Source organism: Triturus cristatus, chromosome 9 (assembly GCF_964204655.1).
Source record: "Triturus cristatus chromosome 9, aTriCri1.1, whole genome shotgun sequence".
Classification (NCBI taxonomy): domain Eukaryota; kingdom Metazoa; phylum Chordata; class Amphibia; order Caudata; family Salamandridae; genus Triturus; species Triturus cristatus.
In genome coordinates, this window is record NC_140592.1 from 50,416,937 (window position 1) to 50,439,820 (window position 22,884).

Genomic DNA, 22,884 nt, shown 5'->3' on the forward strand with positions numbered 1-22,884 from the left:
ATATGCCATCGTCCTTGGGAGGGGGGGGGGGGGGTTGACATCATTTAGTGGGCAGGTAACTTTTACCTGAATTCAACAAAAGTAAAGGAAATATAAAAAGTGCTAATAGAATGGAGCAATACATATAAGTACCTAAATGGGTCCAGTTGGCAGAGAAGGGGGAGAGGTTGGAAAAGACAGGGATATCTACGCACCTCACCTTAAGAAGAGGAACCCCTTTCAGAGGCGCAGAGGCGCTAATCTACGCAGAGGCGCTAATCTACAGGCCGCAGAGTGAGGCTAGAAGGGCGCGGAACCAGAAAATAAACTGCTAAATGATTGGTGAATTAATTGAGCTGGAAACACGAAAGGGGCTGGCTATGATCGATGCACTACTTCTAGTAGTGTGGGAAAAAAGTAGAGGTGCCAGCCCAGTGCAAGCGGGACTTCTTCAATTCACAATCGAGAACCAATGAAGGAAATGTGTTTACTATGAAATGCACATTTTTCCTTTTCTCACATGTTTGATATGAAACATCCTGTGAGTAGAACAAGAAGTTACCTAAATGGGTAGGCATCCAAGGGGTCTTGAAACTCAATATTTTGAAATACTGTAAATACATTATAGAGCCGACCTAAAGCCTGTATGAAAAGGGGGCCCCCATCAAATTCAAATTTATCTGGGACAAAGGTACAGGCATCTATGTAATCCACCATGAGCCTCTCTCTTCTGGTTCAACAGAAAATACATTTAAAAAAGACAATCAGGCACATGCATCAAGGTTGGATTTTGCGAGTCCTTAATTGCGATAATTAAGGAATCGCAATTAAGGACTCGCAAAAGCCTATGCATGAAGGAATCGCTGTAAAAATAGCGATTCCTACACATTCCTTATTTGCGAGTCGCAAATAAGGAATGGCTTCCCATTCATTCCTATGGGAATGAATGGGAAATTGCATGCGCAATTTGTGAGTACCAATTCGGACCTCGCAAATTGCGCATGCTATTTCAGGGCACAGGGGTGCGAAAAGGACACCCTGTTGCACCCCTGAAATTGATCTGTGCACATATGTTGCGCACACACATGCCCTAAGGGCATTTGTGTGCACAGCATGAAACTTTGAAAAATGCACAAAAGTGCATTTTTAAAAGTTTTTGCAAATTACCATGAAGTTCAGCTTCATGGTAATTTGCGCCCCCTATTAGCGAAATCACTATTTTTTTTACTTGAATGCATTGCATTTAAGGAATCTCAATTTGCGATTCCTTAAATGCAATCACAATTTAAGCAATCACAATTTAGAGATTACTTAAATTGCGATTTTTGCATTTGAGATGATGCATCCCAAATGCAAAAATACCGGTCGCAAAGGGGCAGATTCTGAGAATCTGGCCGTTTGCGACCGGTTTTTCTTTTGATGCACGTGCCTGATACATTCTTAATTCTATCACTTTTCTCATGGCTGTAGTCAATAAAGGGTGTCAATTATCCACCCTTTGTAACAAAAGACATAGGTCGCAATCTGGAATGCTGGAAGCCAGACAATTTTTTTTTTTTTAAATGATGGAAGAGGGGGGAGGGGGTTTCCATTTGTTTCTTTTAACTCAGACATTTGTCACCTGCTGGGATTTGCTCCAGGGGTTACGTCTATAAGAACTGGCACCTATTTTGATCATGGCAGGTTCCACCCCCCCAAAACTGCAGTATGCGGTTGTTTTCATCTCTTATGAAGCAAAATGCATTTCCTCTGAGTTGGAACTTTAATGACGCACAAATGAAAGGCTTAATAATATGTGTTGGATAGACTGCCAGTGGGCAACAAGTTTTCAAACAAAACATCTCATTCCTTCTGTCAGTCACTAGGCCTTGGCAAGTAATAGTGAAACCACTTGAAAGTAAGTGCAGCACCTCACTCATGTCAACAGTCCAAAGGGTCACCGCTCATTGTCATTTTTTAGTTTCATAGGTTGTAGGTCTTGTGGCCAGAACTACTCTATGCGCGGAACAATTCGGCTCTTAGGGCCTTTCCTGAAGGTGAGATTTTCAAATCTTGAGCCAAATGCCCGCATTAGCTCTGGAATAAAAACAACTGGAATTTTAAAAAAAATCAGAAAAGCTGTGGAATTGTGCTCTGCACTGACTACCGGCTGACATGACATCTCCAGGAGTCAGAGTACTTCAGACTTTGGGGGTTGTGGCTGCATCGGGGGCGTGGCTGCTTTGGGGGGTGGGGAGACCTTGCCGCTTTGGGGGCGTGGCTGAATGGATTTCAAGGGAGGAACCAGTCTCGGTCCAAGAGGAGCATTTAATAGACCCAGGGCCGGCTTTAGGGCTGGTGGCGCCCTGTGCGACAATGTCTGTTGGTGCCCCCCCAATGACCACATCTGCCACGGATGCCCTCGCTAGCACCCTTTAACAGAGCCCCTCAAGTCTCCATAACCACTGTCTCTGATTAATTTAGCTTTATAGCACCGCCTATACCAGTGTAAGGTGTCAGAGCACTTTACATCACACACATATGTATGTAAATCAGTGTATAGGAAATGTTACATCAGACTACAGGGTGCAGGAGAGACATGTCATCGATACTCGTAGGCAATAACGTTTAAGAGTCCTTATTCTGGAAAAGCACAAATTCAGAATTTAAAACGTAACAGCATTGTTAGGGGTTCTCTTTTATAATAAGAATTGTTTTCTACCCAAATGAACCCTTTTCGCAAGATTAGGATGATGAAAGACTGGGCAAAAAAACCTATAGCTCTAACATATACCTTGCAGTTAGCAGCAGCTCTTTGAGGAGAGTTAATAGCTCATTGTTCTATATTAGGATTTTGCCTTAGAAACAACAAGTTACAAAAGGAGCTCTCTTATAGAAGCAGGAACCCACTGACCTGTTTACATTATGTGCACTTCGTTATCTGCATGGTGCTCGTTCTTAGCAGCAGGCATTTTAACCCTCTGCGCTACCTTATGATGAGTCAAAGGTTCCATTAGACAAACCTCCGTTCTCCTTCCAGGGAGACCATTAATCACCAAAGTTATCTTGACATTTTAATTGATGCCTGGAAATTGCTGGAGGCCTTGAAGGCGGCAGCAGGTGCTTTAAAAATGATAACTAAACTAGTAAAAATGACGCCCCCACCTGAAGTCAGCGCCCGGCACTGTGGCACCGACCGCACAGTCCTAGAGCTGGACCTGAATAGACCCCTAGGGGACCGCGATAAAGTGCTGAACACAGTGTTGTATTTTTAATGAAATACAACAATGAACCACTCTTTAATGGGCCATCAGTAATATTTTTGTCACTCATATCTTGTAGATATCAACGTTTTGAGGGAGAGTGGTTAAGAATCAAATATCCTTCAAAGTTACTCACACTGTGGGTATTTTTGGACTTTTAGGGAGTTTGGTATTGGCAATCATGCATTTGCAGTCAGAAAATATTTAACTAAGCAAAGCTGTAATGTTTGGATTGTGAAGTATTGCTGATTTTAGTGTGAGAAAATATGTGTGTCATTCAAGGGGTGCCCTTGTGATTTTTATTTTTGCAGGAGTCATGGTGGGACGCTTAGCATTACAAAGTTTGAAGACCGCCTCCATAGATGCACTCACTCATAATCTCTATCCTGGCTTCTTCTTCTCCCCCGAAGCAATACCTTTTCTATTCTAAAAATTTTCCAAAAATCTAGCGCCATAGCACAGGCTTTTTAGTACTCCACCTTTTGTTCTCCTTCGTCATCAGAAATGGACTCACCCTTGCACCGCGAGTGCACCGCTTCTGTGGATAAAGATCTCATCCCAAACCATGCGCATTATTTTAAAGGGTACACACAAAAGCTCTTTCTCGGTCTCGCCATGGAATGGGTTGGCACCCTTCCCAGGTAAAAGCACCGGCAGTTGGTTCACTGTTCTGCAGAGCCCCGGGCATGACCCTTGAACAGAACCTTACAGAAATCTTCAGTGTTCATTTTTAGGTCTCGCCTGACCCAGCGCATGCGCTGGTCTGGCGAGACTTATTGAGAGGGCTCCAAAAAGTGCTACCAGGCCAGCCTAGAGCTACAGTGCATGTGCGCAGGCGTGTGCGCCGCACTTTACCGCGATTGCTTTCACTTTCACGGCCGCGCGGCAGCTTTGATGTTTGATCGTGATCGCGATCACTTTCATTTTCGCGGCCGCTTGGCATAGCCAATAGGTCTCGCTTTTGGGACCTTATAAGTATTTAGTTATGCAACTGTTGCATGGCTAAACACTTATAAGGTCCCAAAGGCGAGACCTATTGGCTATGCCAATGCTTGTTAACAAGGCCTCTCTGTCTTCGTTCACTCTATAAGACAGAGGTCATCAGGGCACCTATAGAACCATTTTAACGTGCTTTCTTCTAATGTTCACTGTTTAAAGAATGTAGGGGGATATTATCAAGACAGGCGGCGATAAGTTTATCGCCTGTCTTTATAATATGCCCCCTAGTGATAAGGGAACCGATGATCAGCATTTGGTGATTTTCCTAATTAGGTCGAGCCTCGGCAGTGCATACGCTGCTCTGCAGCATGTTGTATTGGAGTTTGGAATTGAAGTCCCGCCCACTCTCTGCCCATATTTGTCATTGCCCTTCGTAAATGCTGGCTTCTGATTCGTTAATAGGCTTGTTAGTCCCTCCTTAGTACCGCCTTGTCTTCATTTGTAACCTCCCATGAGGACTGGCCCTTTTACTTCAGTTATTACATGTATGTCTTTTTTTAGTCTGTGAGCACTATTTTCTTTAATGAGTTTCTCCTGCTGCAGGCACGGCATGCTTTCCTGCAAGATTCAGCCAGCCATGCGAGCTTTAACTTTCCGAGCAGCCCGGGACAATGGCGGTCACTTCTTTGAACAGGTCTCACATTTACAAGAGTTTGAGCTATTGGCATTGTAAATAACAATGGCTTTAATTTTATGTTTTAATAATTAACGCATAAATAAAAGGCATTGTCATTTACAATGCCAATAGCTTAAACTCTCGCAAATGCGAGACCTATTGCATTGCAAATACTTGCTTTTATACCGGCCGCGAGTAGACATTAAAATACCAGTCAGGTCTATTGCGTATAGCTTGGTATACAATACAACACAGAGGCAATCCTTGCTCAGGATTGGAGGGCTTTTGCGTCAATCTCAGCTGCATTGCTCTTATTTGTGTCTTTCCTCCCTTTCTGTGTTTAACCCTGCGTGTTGTCATTTCCTGTGCATCCAAACAGAGCCTCATTAAGCAACACCAGTTTCCTGCCTTTTACTGCCACCTAGTGGTCACTAGAAAAACTGAATCAAAATCTAGCTCTGGCGAATCAATATAATGAATTGTCAGTGCCAAGTATGAAGAAATAATACATTACCAAGGCTTGCTTTCATCATGTCAAACACATCTGGATAAACTGCAAAGTTAAAGAAATGAATGTTTCTGTAGTTAATGTAATACATAAAACTTCGTCCTTTAACCTTTGCAGAATCTTTGTAAATATATATTACATTACATGGCCTCAATACTGGGACTCAGTTTAATTTCCCTATTACGGTCTGCTTATGATATTACATATCTATGGTAAGTAAAAGTTTTTCTATTGTAATAATTTATTACAGTTTAGCTGTGACGTCACAATAGCCAGCAGACAGTCTGAATGGCAGAATTACAAATGCAATCACATTTAGAGAACTAGGGCCTATTACGAATTATTTGGTGCAAGGATACTGGGGTCCAGATGGTATTCCCGCCAAAAATAACTGACATTACAAGTTACTTTATACGGATTGACAATACCATGGAGACCTGGGAATACCAGGGCCTTTCCATATGAATTCACCCTTTCAGGCTAAAAAACGGGTCCTTCTTACCACCTGATTTAACAGGTGGTGAATGGTGTCAGAGGGTGGTGAAGGGCAGATAGGGGGGAGGCTGGGAGGCCACCTGGGGGATCATAGGTTGATAGCCCATGGTGCTGGAAGAGGTGGGCGGGGCCATCCTGTGTAGCTAGTGTCTGGCCCTGCTGCTATCCAGATACAGTTGTACCAGGTGCGGATCCAAATCAGGCAAAAAATGGTCCGGTGTTTCCTGACCTGGTAAATTCAGGACCAGAAACATTAGACCACTTGTGGGCGCCCAGAGCGCACTGCTCCAAGCAACTCTAGTCGTAATCAGGACCTAAAAAGGAAAAATGTCGTTCATGCCCCCCCTCCCCACTTCTGAACTTACATCCTGAAAATCCAGTCTTTAGCTCCTAAAAAACATTTTTTGTAGCGTATTTATTGCTCTTCTGGGATTCAATAAAGGAGAACAGGCTGCAAGTTGCCGCGCATTCAACAGTCCATGATCAGCTTGGATAGCATGTACATACGGATATTGATACAGAAATGTACAGACATTACAGAGAGATGGTTCACAGGTAAATTCCTGTGGTGTGTGGGATGAACGTTTCTTGTAGAGTTGAATCCTCAGCTTTTTCTGAATTGCAGGTTGTTTGGAGCAGTGATTGACAGCGGTGCTGTTCCATATTTTACGATGTAAAAGAAGGCGGCCAGTCTTCTGCTTTTCAGGTCTTGCCTAAAGACAGCTTTAGCAGTCTTGTCAGCCTCATATTTTCCAAAGCAAATTATACAAAAATACATATATATGTAGGAGCTCCCAATCAACACTCTTACACCATTGGTCTGCTGACATGTCATTCCAATTATACTCCCTCCCAAACCTCTATAAGGTATAGATCAACAGACCAGTCCCTTTCAGTGATTGGATGCTTTCACTTTGACTGACTGCATCTTGTGCTTGCACATGTACAAATGCACCAAAAATATTGTTCCCTAACAATAGGACTTGTAACTCACTTGCACTTCCCAATGACTGATAATCCCTACCCTGTGCATAGTAGGGTTTCATCAAATATTTCCATAACTCTCAAGGCATAATTGAGAATGTTGATTCCTCACTATAAATCAGCTTTGGTATATTTATTTTTCCTACAGTAAATGAGCCCAGGTAATTAGAACAACTAGAGTGTGTATGTAGATTTCTACGTTGAAGCCACACCCCCTCAGGTTTGTGATTGATAGTTCAACCACTTCTATCTGGCTTAAAAGTGACCTCTAGTAACATCTTGTGAACTGCACCTCTTCAAGAACAAGTTGGTCAGTACATAGGTATAGCCCAGGAACTAAACCAGGGTGCCAAAATATTAATTGAAAACACTCCTCCTTCTCTTAACAAGCTGTCAACATCAACATGCATAAAATTAACTCACTCTAGGAAATGCACTTGTACTTACCAGTGAATGTTCCTATACAAAGTAAGGTGTAATCACTTAGTTTTAATAAAAATCGTGAAATGTATTGAAATTGTAATTTTGACTCCTTACTATAAAACAATAATCCTATGGGAAACAAGCACAAATGATTAAAACAGCAAACTTATGTATGCAAATTTATATATTAAAGCCACACCCCCTCAGCACGGTGCATGTCAATTGAAGCAGTGTCATGTGACTTGAGCAGGAGCTCTGTTGACAAGAAGTGGAACTGCAGCTTCATGAAAGAATTTCAATGCGTTTGCATTTGACTCAAGAGGGACACCTAGTAGCGACTAGTGGAACTGCAGCTTCATGCAAGAATTTCAATGCTTTTGTATTTGACTCGAGAAGGACACCTGGTAATGACTTGTGGTCCATTGGCTTTGACTGCATTTTGCTGCTTTCTACCAAGTGCGTAGCATAAGGCAGGGGCCATGTTACTGGGACATCAATAATGTACCGCTTGAAAACAGTTTCCCAACAATATCTTTGAAGGCATCCATATATATTAAGCTGTCTTCATAAGCGTTCCGTAGTAATCAAGACATTTATTGAAAGTTGCAATATTGATTCATCAGCATATATCAGCGTTGGCATGGTTACTTAGCCTATTGAAATCAAGCACAATGTATTACAGTAGCAAAAGTGGATATGTACGTTTTGATGTTGAAGCCGCACTCCCTCAGCTTTGTGGAGGACAGTTGTAGCAGTTGCATCTTACTCAAAAGGAACATTTACTAACATGAGCTTTGGGACAGACTTGTTAAGCAGTTGCTTCTGACTCAAGAAGGACATCCCGTATTTACTGGAGGTACTGCAGCAATGTGAAAGGCCAGACCCATTGACTTTGCTAATACTTGTTTTCTTCTGAGTTGAGGTGGCCGCATATAATTTATGGAGGGCTCTTTATGAACTTGAAATGTTCCTCCACCAATCCACGGTTGATAAAATGTACGAGACATATCCTGTCTGCTTTGAAGTGATTTTTTTTTTCATTACAGACATCTGATGGGATCAGGTTTCTGGCTGGAAGCCCATTTTTATGTAGTATTTGGAGAGGGGAGAGCCCTGTCAGAGCATGTCTACACAAAGAAACTGTCTTTGCAATTCTGATTCCCTCTGAGTGCATGCTGATGAAATCAAATAGAGCTGGGCTTGTGTTAGGTAAAATGGGAATTATATGTTCTGATCTATTTCTTTTTTAATTAATTTCACTTTCAAGGGTAAAGGATGTAAATTCTCCTTGATCCTAAACCACGCCCGCGCTTCTCTGATCCAAGATGGGGAGTAGCAGCAAATCGCTAACGTAATTAGCGTTTTGTGTTTTTTCCCCCAGTGAGCTCAACTATCTTGTGGGCTCACTGAGGGTCCTCTCTGTGTATTGGATTGAGACACCAACCCTACCGTCTAAGGCTGAGAAGTGTGTCTCTCGTTCAGAGAGTGACTGCTGCTGTTCTAACGGGGCTTTGTGGCACTAGTGGTGGTGGCCGTGTGATTTGTGGTGCACGGACAGGGCGTTTTCCAGGTACCCAACCAAGAGACAATGCCTATTGGTGTCCCCTTTGTAAAAGGTCTGCCAGGCTCCCTCAGTCAGAATCCTTTGCTTCCATGTGTGTGGGGCATGCATGGGGGGTGTACATGTCTGAAAGGATTAGTGCATAAGGGAGCTCATTGTGACAAGATGTCTGTCGCAACCGAAAATGATGGAGGGCTTTACGCGCGGCTGCACTGGTCTCTGCTCACCTGAGAGCTTGTTCCTTCAATTCCTTTCTCTCTTGCCGCAGTAAAATCTGGGGGGGACAGGTCTTTCCTCCTTTGTAGTTGCAGTCTTGACTTTGGCAGAGCTCTACCAGCACAGATCTATTTTCTGCTATTTTCTATTTTCTTTGGTGATCCTGGTTCATCCGTGACTCCCATACTCACTAAAGGGAGAAGTCTTGGAGAAACAAGATAGACAACCATACCTTGTTTAAGTCTAATTCTAGCAATACACACAGGAATGGTAGAATGAATTAATGCACTAATTTATATTATTTATATGGCACAGCAAATAGCCTAAAAAAGGGTGTCATGGTGCTAAAGGTTAGACAAGCAATCAGGATGGATAAGCAGAAAGTAATTTTTTTTCAATTCCTTCTGAAACTGCAAGTGGTTGGAGTTGCTCCTGATCCTGCTAGGAAGGGTGTTCCAGAGTTTGGCTGCTGCCGGAGCGGCTACGCAGAATGTGAGGAACCTTCACAACACCAGATGATAAAGAACACAGGGTGTGCCAATGGCAGTGCCGCTCAAAGTTGTGTCTGAAATATGGTCGGTGCTGGAGATGGCCTGGTGGGCAAAACATGGTGCCTTGAAACAGACACATTTCTGAACTGGAAGCCAGTGAAGATCTTTTATGTCGCTTAGATGGAGATGCACAATGCAAATTAAGTAAGAGCCGTGCAGCGGAGATTTGTACAGTTTCAATCTCTGTAGAACGAAAGAAGGAAGACCAAAATAGAGAGAGTTTCAGAAGCAAAAAAATGCCCAGAACACCGGCTTGTGAGCAGATACAGAGAGAAACTGGATGATCTTATGAAACATTCCCACCTCTGACTATGGAAAGTCTGACCTAACTATAACTACACAGTGGTATCCGCCTCTGTGTAAAATATATATGATATATGTATAAACCCAGGACAGGGGACTAAGTACCAGAGTCCTGTATATAATTCGGAAAAGCCTTTTTTGTTTTGCTAATAACTTTCGGCGAATCTTCATAAAACTTTCCAAAAATGCTCTTTATTGCCTAGTTTGAGCATGAAAAGTTTCGGGGTAATCCACCAAGTGGAAGTCGAGAAAAAGAGGGGTTCCCAAAACCCAAAATCCCCTATCATTTTCAGTAGACTTTTCTAAGAATCATTAAAGTGAAAACTGAAATTACACCAAATTTGTGAAGAAGCTAGATTTTGGACCAGAAAGTGTGCTTTTCGTGTTTTGGTGAAATCCGTTTATTTGTTTTTGAGCTATTAAGGAACAAAAATATTTGTATGTCTGGACAGTCACATTACAGCGATGCTTGCAAGAGTCTGTCTAACCCAATTTTAAAAAATAGAGTGTTTTGATTGGCCCTGGGTGCTTTTTTTCCCTTGGGCCAGTTCATTTCTGTGGGAGCAAGAGCTCTCATTGGCTGCCTGCAGCTTAGCAAAATGTTGCAGGCAACCAATATAAGACTCAGGGACTTAGTGCCCTGTCCTGAATTTATTGTAAAAAATGATATAAACAAGAAGGGTAGGGTTTCTATGCTCCCCTAGTCCCCGTGGAAGTGTCCCAGAGGAATCCCCTGAGACAAAATTATATATATTTTTTTTTAAGAAAAAAGCTGCGATCCAGTGGAAGACCATCTTTTAAGTTCTTTTATAAAATGCTGGCTGGCATTTTATATTGTAATATTTGGACCCCCGGGGTAGGCTGGTATTTGGGAAGGGGGCGTGAGTGAAGCCCCTCCCCTCAAGCCAGTCCAGACCCTAGGGACCCCATCCCCGGGCCAAGGGGAAAGGGCATATATATATATGTGTGTATTAAAGAGTGGCAGTAGCCACTCTCTGGATACAGTTAGGGTGACCAGAGATAGTATTTGTCCCTTGATAACTTGGCACCCATTTGATGAATGTCCTCAAAACTTTGCAGGCCTGGTGTCCCCCATTTCATTCTTGAAGTCCTGAAAGTTTAGTGGCGGTTCATCAAGGGGGCACAGAGAAAAAAGGGGCGATCCCAAAACGGGTGTAAAATTCAATGCATTTTACATGGACTTTTTATTTCATGTAGCGCGAAAACCGTCACTCGAATTGCGACGAAATTCAGAAGGATTATAAATTATGGTGCGCAGATGACTCTGTGTGGTACTGCATTAGGTAGGATAAGTATTTCATAAGTGTTTATAATTTAGCTATGTCTGTGGACGCAGTAGTTCCGCAGTACTCCCAAGGTATGTTGTGAAGGCAAGTCATTAGCTGATTGACTAATGACTGCTTTTACAAAAGTTAAAGGCAGCCATCTTGTTTACACCTCGAGTTTCCCTGTGTTCTGTGTTACGCTATTCAATGTAGATAAGTATTAGGTTTGCTATTTTTTCTATGCATAGTACCACTTTAGTAAAGTGGTAATAGGTAAGAGAAACTATTTATAAGTTTATATATACGGTTTTTTTTTAAATGGAGTTTCGCAGAACTAGAATGGTACTGCGAATCCCCTCAAATAAAAAAAAAACAATCGGAAATACAGTGTAAGACACTATATTTTATTAACATAGTGTGCTAAAGTGTTTTTACAGTTTTAGATATTTAAATATTCACATAAAAGTGTACAGAGTAGTGCTGTAATTACTAAAAATTACCACGCTACTCTGAAAACAAAAACACACTTCACCAGTGATATAAACATGTAGAAAAATTTATAAACAAAAATGTTAACCTTTGAAAAAAGTTTTGGGGTCCTGCACTACTCTGTAGTTTTAAAAACAAATATATAGAAAGTTATAACTATTTTACTCTATCTAGTACCACTTTACTAAAGTGGTAATAGTTAGGGCAAAAACACAAAACCTTGTACTTAAACTACACAAACATGAGAAATTGTGCAGTTCTAGTAATATCTTAAATGTGTGCACCACTTTTACACTAATATAAGTCATACTTAATATTCACATTTCAACTTACACACCACCTCGAAATTCACATAACTCGTGCACATCTGTACTCAGTCTTCTCATCTCACTCGCCACACTACATTAACTATAACTCGCTATTTTATCATGCAGCGTGGTCAGGCAAATCATGTATGCACACGTCATAAGTGTTTTTATTAATGCAGGGATTTTACATGCTCTAACTTCTGTAATACGCAAGTGTATAGGTAGTGGATGGAGAAGGAGAGAATTATAGTTAATGTAGTGTGGCGAGTGAGGTGAGAAGTCTCTGTACAGATGTGCGCGAGTTATGTGAATTTTGAGGCGGTGATTCATTGATTACCAACACCTGCTCCGCAGCACAAGGATTTAGGATTATGCTTAATTCCCATTGGTTCTCCACCCTAATACATTGACTCCTTTTTAAACTACATAAAGTTTTATGTTAGTATTCCTATCTTTGAATAGAAAAATGATTCTGTGTTAACCTAGTATGTCTTTTGTGTCCTTCAAAGGTGGCTGACTTTGTATCTGACCTTTCTAACTCTAATAGACTAATCATATTACCAAACTGTTCATTAAATCTTTCTTTAGTATTAATAGTGCATGGAGTCCCACAATTAGATATTAATGAGAGATCTTTCCCTAAAGTCCTTACCTCACGCTTAGGCTGGCTCTTTGGTGCATTGGCTGCGACCACTTCTTTCCCTAGTTAACCGCCCTCTTCACGATAATCATTACTAGTATGCTATTCATGTGGTATCAGCTTCGTAACCATCTTAAACACATCGGGTGTTGCTTCTAAAAAAATTATATTATCTTTAGTATCACTACGTACTCTAGCAAAATGCCCAGTTCTCCCACAGTTCTTACAATATTTCCCAGTTGCAGGAATAATTTCAAAGAGACCACAAAACTAACTACCACATTTATAACATTTCATTGAACTTTTCTTCATATGTGGCTCTTCTTTGGTCATGCATGTGGTACACTACATACCTCATGAGTTTTCCTTCTTTTTATTGACTGATTTGACCCATGACGTTGACTGCACTATAACCTTGGCTGTAGCTATGGTTTCATGGAGAGTGGCGTCACCAATAATCTATAGGTTCTCCTGTAGTTTCCTGCTGCTTATGTGGTTGGTTGTCTGATCTCTTATCATTTTGTCAGTCATGTTCCCAAAATGACACAATCTGAGTAAGAACTGAGGACCATTTGAGAAGTCACCAAACGATTCCCATTGTAAACCCCGATTCCCTTCAGTGCAGTGCTCTCTCTAGCTTTCAAAGGATTGTCCAGCCTTGCTGCATACAGGTCAGGCATTCCATCGTGAAATCAAGAATGCACGTGCAGAGGGTTGACAGTTGCTGCTTTGGTTGGTAGAATGTTTAGTCAGGAGGGGTAAAGGCGGATGGAGAAAATGAGACTGGGAGGAGAGGCTCAAGTGTAATATTAGAAAATATATTGTCACTGAAAGGGCACTGAAACCCGAACACTCAATCCAGCAGTGGGACTGATGAATGAATGAGAGTGATTTATAAAGCACAAACCTCTGCCCAGGGGCGTCTTGGTGCTATAAAGATGGGTACAGCTACAAAAATGGTAGTCCTTGCAGATACTCTAACATCTCCTAATCCTGAGAGAAGAGCCACGTTTTCCAGGCCTTTCTGAAGGTAGCGAGGGCACAGCTTTGAGTTCCAAAGGTAGGCTAACCCAGCAAGCTCCCATGTTTAAAAGGTTGTAGGAAGGGTGCTACTACCCCTTTTATGGCACCTATCACTGCAGGGAGCTTTCTCTAAGTATGTATTGCAGCTCCAATCCCTGCAGAAAGAGAACCTTCACCGGTATGCTCATCTCTCTAAAGACCTGCCCCTTTCTCCTGTGATTTCCCCCTGCAATAGAAAAAGGGAAGTACTTCCGGGAGATGGTGGTCACTTCCCTGGTATGCAAAAGACAGCAGTCCTTTAAAGCCAGGATTTGGGTGGTGTTTCTGTCCCTAAAGAGAATAAAGATAGACAGAGGCAAAGAGAGTGGCAATGGTATAAAGGCAAAGCTGCAGACCTCACCCCCTTAAAGCTTGTTCTATGAGCAGGTGTAAGTAATTTCAGGAGTAAATCAAGAGCATGTCATGCTCACATACAAATTGTTGTATCTTGGGTCTTTATTTGGGGTTTGTAAGTAATAACTGAGAACTGCGGCTTGCCTTGCCACATGCGTGTAATACACGTTTGTGCTAAGGCTTTTGATTTTCATGTTATTTCTTTTTGTTTTTACTACAGTGCGCCTGGAAGCGGTCCAAGGACTGTCAGCGCAAAACATCACGTCCCAGAGCGCAGAGATGTCATGGAGGGGTGTGAGCGGCGCCACTGGATATCGTATCTCCTGGAGACTCCTGTCAGGTGGGTTGCCCTGCACACCGTGGCATAGGCAGGGACTGTGTTTCCATAAGGCAAGGTGCATCTGCAGCCTTAGGGCGCCGCTGGACACTGCATTTCCTGGAGGCTCCTGTCAGAGGGGTGACTGTGTGAGATGTGGGAAAGGTTTGGGTGGCTCTCCATATGACAAGGTTAAGCAGTAGCCTCAGGATGCCGCTGGATATTACATCTCCTACAGACTCCTGTTAGGTGGACCACCCTAGACGCAGCAGCAAACCTAGGAATGGTGCTTTATAAGTAGAGCTGAAGCATCAGCCTCAGGACACCACCAGATACCACATCTCCTGGAATCTCCTGTCAGGTGGATACATGCAACATAAGCAGGGACGGTGCTTCCATAGGACGAGGGAACCGAGCAGTCCAAGTGCACCTCAGGATAGCACATCTCCCAGAGACCCCTGTCAAGTGGTTCATACCCTCTCCTGTGGCTTATGGGGTGTTCAGTCACTAGCCGTAGGCTCTAGCCCACCACGTTTGAGCCTGCTCTCATGGTTTACTGCTGAGACAGGGAGTGTGGGCCCAAACGGCAAATAAACCAGGTGTCTAAACAAGGCAATGGTACTCCTTTAACAATTTAACACTCATAAACTGTGCACGATTTCAAGTGGTGGGTAACAGTAAGGTCAATGGGGATGCAGGCCTCTCCTAAGGGACCCTGTCCAGGGTCACAGTCTGCTCCCCAACTTAAGAAGACTGATATACCTGATGGCAACCATACCAATGAAGGAGCAAGTCATCTTGCTAATGTCGCTCGATATAGTAAAAGCATTCGACTCACTGATTTGGGGTATTCCAGATTAAATGCATGATCCTTGGCCTTGGATTGATAGGCTAATTTAGCTGTTGTTTGCTGATCTGACCGCAAAATCTAGGACAGGAGAAATTGTTTAGAACCAATGGACGGTAAGCAAGGGCCCTTGTCAGGGATGTCCTTTGTCTCCATTGCAGTTAACCCTGGCCTGGCCGATGCACCAAAGAGCCAGAGGGAACGGCATCATGAAACATGAATGTCAAACATGGAACATATCTCCTTGCTCCCTTATGACATTCTTTTTTACATTAGAAATCTAGAGGTAGATCTAAACCCAATAATTACAATAATAGATAAGTTTGGTCTTGTGTCTGGTTTGAGGGTCATCCGGGGAATATCTTGCCTTATTCCCTTGAAGCCACAAGACGGGTGTACCCCACTAAGATGGGCATCAACACATTGAAATCCCTGGGAGTTTAAGTGCACCAGACCAGAGACGACCTACTAGAGGGCAACATACGGCAGGCACTAGCGGCACTGAGAAAGTCAGTGGCATTCTGGGCTCCACTATCATTTTCAATAAGGTAGCCCTCTCCCAAATAATTATGTTACTCCGCCTACTGTATTTTTGTGACTATTCCGGAAATTATGCCAACGGGGCTCTTTTATGAGCTATAATCAACGTTAGTGGGTGTGATATGGGACGCGGGCCGATGAGGAATGGCAGTGGAGAACGTGCAGCAGTCAGTGACTGAAGGGGGCGGGAGGCTCCCGACTATGAGCTTTAATATGTTGGACCCCAACTACCCTGTGTCACCCACTGGTTCATTATGCACAGAAATGAAGAGACCTATTTTTTGCAAAATCAAAAACTGTTGACGTTAGCACAGCCAAAGTGGGCAAATAGAGAGAACGTGTCTCTCCCGATGATAATGCTGGGAACGCTGCTGGAATAGAACTCAAAGAAAGGCAGCATGCACACCGGGGATCCCCCTGAGAGGCCTTACAAGACTTCATGATATATAACTCCAAGTAGACATAAATGGTTGAGAGCCAGCTTAAAAAGGAAGGAGACCTGTTTTCAACAAATTTCCTGTGTACCCTTCTGCGGGTTATGTAGTGTAGTAAGGGCAACTATGGAACCTTGCAATCAAGTGATGATCCAGTGGATAAAGGCAACCTTATATCAGGCACTCCTCAAATACAATTGGAGGGATCATCTGGGTGTGAAGCTCAAATGGTAACGCAAGACTGGGTATGAGATGTCGGATGAGGAATGGATCAAAGTGAAGGAATATACCACAAGGATATTGTTGTGCCCCGGACTTGTTGAAAACAGGACACGGCAAGTTAAGGCAAAAGCATTTATGGTAGGTTCTTCGAGCCACTGCTGCTCTCACGCCTAGCGAGTGCCGTCAACTATCGCACTTCAAGTCCACCCACGCACGAGAGCACCACAGCATCACATGGACGTTCCAAAGAGAACCTTTAAACAAGCATAGCTAAGCACAACATATTACCTCTTTTATTTAAAAACACAAATGAACAAAGGAAAAAGAAAGAGCACCCACAACTCCCAAAAAGAGGTACCCCAGAAAGGCAAAGAAGAAAAAGACATAAAAAATTAAATAGCATTACAAACATGAAATAAGATGGCACAGGAAGTACAATATGGCTTGTAGATACATTGGGCACAATCCTATTTCAAATAGCATTACAAACATGAAATAAGATTGCACAGGAAGTACTATATAGCTTGTAGATACATTGGGCACATCATCTTAGTTTCCAGAGAACACGTCTAGCACGACACGACCTCCTTGGTGCCACGCTAGACCCATGCTCACCAGAAGAAGGAGTAGAGGTTACCTCAACCTCATTCCTGGAATAGTTGGAGGATTCCGGCCTTTGGCTGCTCCTGAAACGTTCACAACTTTGCTAGCATTCTACAAATGCCCACCACGTACCATACCAGCACCACCACACCTTTTCTCGACACACACAGGATCATCAAAAGACAAACCACCTTTTTTAACAAAATTTGTGTATTTGACGCGAACCATGTCACCAGGGAGCAATGCAACAGGCTTTGCGGAATTCTTTTGATCTTACCTATCACAAATGTTTTTGTGCCACTTCAACCCTGGATTCCAACGCACTATGGTCCACTATGGTCCACCCAGCATGACACCTTGTCACGAACAGTTCTGAAAAGCCAAGCCGGGTTAAAGCAGACGTGGGCACCCGACCTCTGAGAGACACGAAGGGCACTACTTTAGTGAGAGAATGGGGTGTAGTGCGGTAGACCACAATATGGATCTGACTGCAGCCTCCACGTCGTATCAACCAATCCATTGGTTTGAGTGTGTCCAACTGAGCTTCTCAAATGCTTAACTCTGGATTCACACAGAAACACACCCAATTCCTGACTTACAAACTGCACACCATTATCAGAAACTAGTGCTTTCGGGAATCCCTCTCTCATAAAAATCTATTTTAGGAAATTAATGGCACTGCTCGCAGTGGGAGAAGCACAAAAGCATACTTCTGGCCACTTGCTGTGAAAATCCATCAACACAAACGCAAAGCGAAGATGGTGAGGAAGAAAACCCACCAAATCAATTCCCACCTTAAGCCAAGGCTTTTCTGGAAAAGGGATGGGCTGTAGAGGTGGTGTGACAACTTTGTAACCCTTCTCTGTGCCACAACCGATGATACACTCTTTGACTTTAGACTCAATGTCCTTGTCCATTGAAGGCCACCAATAGTGCAATCTGACACGTCTCTTTGTCATAGTAGCCCATAAATGTCCTTCATGGGCACAGACAACCAGCTTGGCACGAACATTGAGAGGGGGAATGCACCTTCCATCCCTCATGATGATTCCATCTTCAATGGACAGCTCATCAGCAATCTTGCAGAACCGTTGACTATCAGGAGACACACATCTCTCTCTGGGCCAAGCATTCACAATATATTCTTTAACTTTCCCCAGAACTAAGTCTTCACACAACGCCTTTTGCTACTCACTCTCACTGCAAGCTTTATTTTTCACAGCATCCACTGAAGCAATAAAACAGTCCTCCTTGACCTTTTCCACATCAAGCATATCATCGTCATTGATGGGAAGTCTGGACAGCAAATCAGCTCTGATATTTTCCTTTGCCGGAATGTGTTTGGCCACAAAATCATATTGAAGCATTTTAGTGGTGAGGCGATCAATGCGAGTTGTGGCATACATAAGACGCCCCCCCCCCCCCCAGATGTATATGAGAGGCTTATGGTCAGTTTGAATAACAAATTTCCTGCCCCAAACATAAGTCCTGTGAACTTTTCACATGCTCAATAGCACGTTAGATGCTCCTTTTCAATCACAGAGTAATTCAATTCTGGATCACGCAGCACTCTGGAAGCGCAACTGACAGTAACTTCACCTTCACCAGAATGTTGGGTCAAAACAGCTCCCAAGCCATAGTTACTGGCATCTACCGTTATAGTGCAAGGAACACATGGGTCATATGCGCTAAGGGTTTTTGCATTAATCATCTCTGACTAGACCAGCTCAAACGTTTCTTGGCAATTTTCATTCCACTGAAAAGTAGCATTCGCTCTTAACATACTGGAGAAGACCTTCATTTTGCCAGCATAATCTGGAATGAAACATGAGTAGAACTCACACAGACCCAAAAAGGAGCGTAAATCATCCTTGTTTCTGGGACTGGGACACTCAACAACAGCCTTCACCAGACCAGGCCTAGGACTAACACCTTTAGCAGACACCAAATGCCCCTAAAATTCAATCTCTTTCTTCCAGAACTCACACTTATTTGTTTTACGACAATACCCTTATCCTCAAATATGCGAAGCACAGTCTTCAAAACAATATCATGTTCTTCCAAATGTTTAGAAAAAATAAGGACATCATCTTGAAAGATGACCACACCTTTTTCATCGAGAAGAATCGTCTGCATTATGCATTGGAAAACAGAGGCCGCTGAAGCGAGCCCGAAAGGCATTCTACAGAACTGAATTGAACTAAAAGGGGAATTGAAAGCTGTTTAGTGATGAGAGTCATCATCCAAAAGAACTTGGTGGTACGCAAAGGCAAGATCTATCTTTGAAAACCACTCTGCGCCCCTCAACTCTTCCAACAGGTCACCAATTTGGGGAGAGGGTGGGAATCAACCCAAATTTCTTTGTTTAGGCTTCACAGGTCAATGCACAAGCGTATATCGCCAATACGTTTACGAGCAACAACCAAACGACTCAACCACAAACTAGATTCTATGGGTTCAATAACCCCACAACTGTGTAATCTGTCCAATTCTTTCTTGAGATCCGACCTGAGGCTAAACGGCACAGACCTAACCTTGTGCTTCACGGGGTCTTAGTACCATGTCTTAGTACCATGCCGAAAAGGCCTTGGTGGTACCATGCAAGAATAGTAAGTCCACGAACAGCTACATAAATTTTGCCCTGCATTCTACGCCCCCTGAACTCAAGTACATCTTCGATAAACCCCTCCAGCTCAATTCAGCGTCCCTCGTAAGAAACAGGTGCTCTGTCAGGAGGAAAAAGATTTCTTAAACTAATCATAAGTAATCACATATATACGAGCTCCAGAATCCACAAGCAGTTTCAGGCAAACGCCACCTACCAACACATCTACATAAGGGTCCACACAATCAGCCGGATCACCAGAGACAACACCATCATCCGTGACAACTACAATCATATCTTATAAACTTTGGACGAGTTAACTCTCACATAAGGGTTCATTCTGCATTACACAATTGATTTTGTCAGATTTACTGAAATTGACTGGCACACTTTGGCAGGATGTCCTACTTTGCCACAATTGTGACACTAAGCATTCCTGGCAGGGCAAATTCTGTTGTCTTTACCATGTGGTGCATAACCACACCCAAAAAATGTAATGGTTCTTTTGAAGAAAGATTTCTCATTAGACTTTTCTTTGCGCGAAATGTTGCTAGAAACATTTGCAGTAGCAATTGCATTTCCGAACTCCTTTGGAGTGCAATTTACATTATTAGTCACATGCATCAAAGGAAAAACCGGTCGCAAACGGGTAGATTCTTAGAATCTGCCCCTTTGCGACCGGTATTTTTGCATTTGGGATGCATCATCCCAAATGCAAAAATCGCAATTTAAGGAATCTCTAAATTACGATTACTTAAATTGCGATTGCATTTAAGGAATCCCAAATTGAGATTCCTTAAATGCAATGCATTAAAGTAAAAATATTAGCGATTTCGCTAATAGGGGGAGCAATTTACCATGAAGTTGAACTTCATGGTAATTTGCAATAACTTTGAAAAATGCACTTTTGTGCATTTTTCAAAGTGTCATGTTGCGCACACACATGCCCTTAGGGCATGTGTGTGTGCAACATATGTGCACAGATCAATTTCAGGGGTGCAATAGGGTGTCATTTTGACACCCTTGCACCCTTGAAATTGCATGAGTAATTTGCGAGTACCTACTGGTACTCGCAAATTGCTCATGCAATCTCCCATTCATTCCTATGGGCCTGGAGGCCCATAGGAATGAATGGGACGGCATTCCTTAATTGCGACTCACAATTTGCGAGTCGCAATTAAAGAATGTTTAGGAATCGCTATTTTTTTAGCGATTCCTACATGCATAGGCTTTTGCGATTCGTTAATTGCGATTCCTTAATAATCGCAATTAAGGAATCGCAAAAGCCTACGCGGATGCATGTGCCAGTTAGTTCTTTGAGAAATTGTTGTGCTAATTCAACACTTTTTGCCACTTTTATGACGTCTTCAAGACTAGGGTTACCCATAGTAAGCAATTTCTGTTGAATCTGCTTGTCCAAACAATGTGCAACGAACTGGTCCCTGACCAACTGGTCAAGGAATTCACCAAAATGACAGTCAGCGCAGAGTTTACGCCTGGCACTTATGTAGGTATCAACATTCTCACTTTGTAAATGTACATGTTTAAAAAACTTGTGATTTAATACAACTAAACTAGGTTGCACATCAAATTTGGTAACTAGTTGCTTCACAGCTTCTTGGTATTCATTGATGACTTCACCCTCACCCAATACCAAATCAGGAAGATGTTCGTAGACATCTCTACCTTCGAAAAATAAGGAGTGAAGAAGAAGCCACTTCTTCCTTTCAGCCCTTAAGCGTGAAGCCCCAATGGCCCCCAAGTACGTTGCGAAAGCGTCAAACTACTGTCTCCATTAAATATTAGGACTTCCAGGACTTTCCAAAAATGGCGGTGGAGGGTTGACAGACTGCATATCAAGATGTAAATGGGTATAGAAGCAAATATAAGTATGCAGTGTAAATACTAACAGGAACCATAAGCAAGGGATATTGATGTCAATGGTATGCACAACACATCCAAAGCAGAAAACAAGTAGAGAAAAAACAATGTCACACTAGAATCCAGTGGGTGTAAGTGTCACAGCTTCTCCAATGTTGCACGTTAAACGTGTTTAAAAAGGAAAGTACGTAAGGTAAGTTTAACCTTTGGTATGCGTATCACCGAACATCAGCTGTTACACGCTTTGTATATTAACGGTTTGCGTATCACCGTTTAAAAAAAAAGAACGAGCGCAGGCAACCTCAACCTTACCGCACAGATGATAGGATAATGCCAGAGTTGCTTGAAGGTGAGAACAACAACATCCTCGTAGGCGCACACGTGCACTCGTTCAACCACAGATGTGTGACCAACTTGAGGTTGGGCTCTTTTCTTTATTAAACTAAGAAGACAGCTGTAAATTGTCTGCGCAGGCGAGCCCGTGAAGTAAGACCAGACAGCCAACTGACAGGTAGGAGACAGCAAATAGCCGTGCGATGGTTGAGCGAAGGTCAGCGTTGTAGCTTATTTAAATCGTGCGTGTTAATGCGCAGGCATGCGCATTGGTTGCAGAAAAAAAAAATCAGTCCTGCGAGCTGCAAACCACAGATGCCGCCTGTTAGAAGGGCGCTCTCCGGGGAGTCAGAGGGTGTCGGACTGACCACCCCGAGAGCCACCGTTCCGTAGGAAAGTAGCCGAGCGCCGCTGAGAAGCCTCCTGGGCGAGGTCCTTCTCCTATGATCGTACCAGCCAAGCAACCCCACCACCACAAAGGGACACAACAAGGGTATCAATTCTCACAAGTCTTTATCGGTATTAACAGGCAGGTTTTCGGTGGCAATATTCGCTGGGACGGAGGCCGGGGCGGGCCGCGTCGCGAAGGCTGGTGCGGGTAGCGGGGTACAATCCAGGGGGACTCCGAAGGGTTGGGGCTGCCCCCGTCGGGTCGGGTAGGAGGGTTCAGGACCACGCCACGAGGCCGGGTCCAACACCGCCCCTTCAGCGCACCGACTCACCTCCAATGCTGGCTCACCATACTGGTACTTCAGGAGTCGGGAGAGGCAGCACTTGGATCTTCCAACTTTAGGCAGGTAAGATGTGCTGTAGGGTATCTGCGTATTCTCAGCTGAAGAGATGCGCCGGGAACGTTACAGTGGCTCACCCCGTCATCGCCAAAACGATGTTGTGCCCCCGGACTTGTTGAAGACAGGATATGGCGAGTTTAGGCAAAAGCGTTTATTGTAGGTTCTTTGAGCCACCGCTGCTCTCACCCTTAGCGAGAGCCACCAACTGTTGCACTTCGAATCCCCCCACGCACGAGAGCACCACATGGAGGTTCCAAAGAGAACTTTTAAACAAGCATAGCTAAGCACAACAGGTA

The 22,884-nt window shown here is 43.3% G+C and overlaps 1 protein-coding gene across 1 annotated transcript in view; it reads left to right on the top strand.

The window, feature by feature from the left end:
- Positions 1-22,884, top strand: part of COL7A1 (collagen type VII alpha 1 chain) — a 291,474-nt gene that overhangs the window by 184,019 nt on the left and 84,571 nt on the right. The window contains exon 11 of the mRNA XM_085624371.1: positions 14,237-14,356. Coding sequence (XP_085480497.1) covers positions 14,237-14,356 — 120 coding nt within the window. The remainder of the gene's footprint in view (positions 1-14,236; positions 14,357-22,884) is intronic.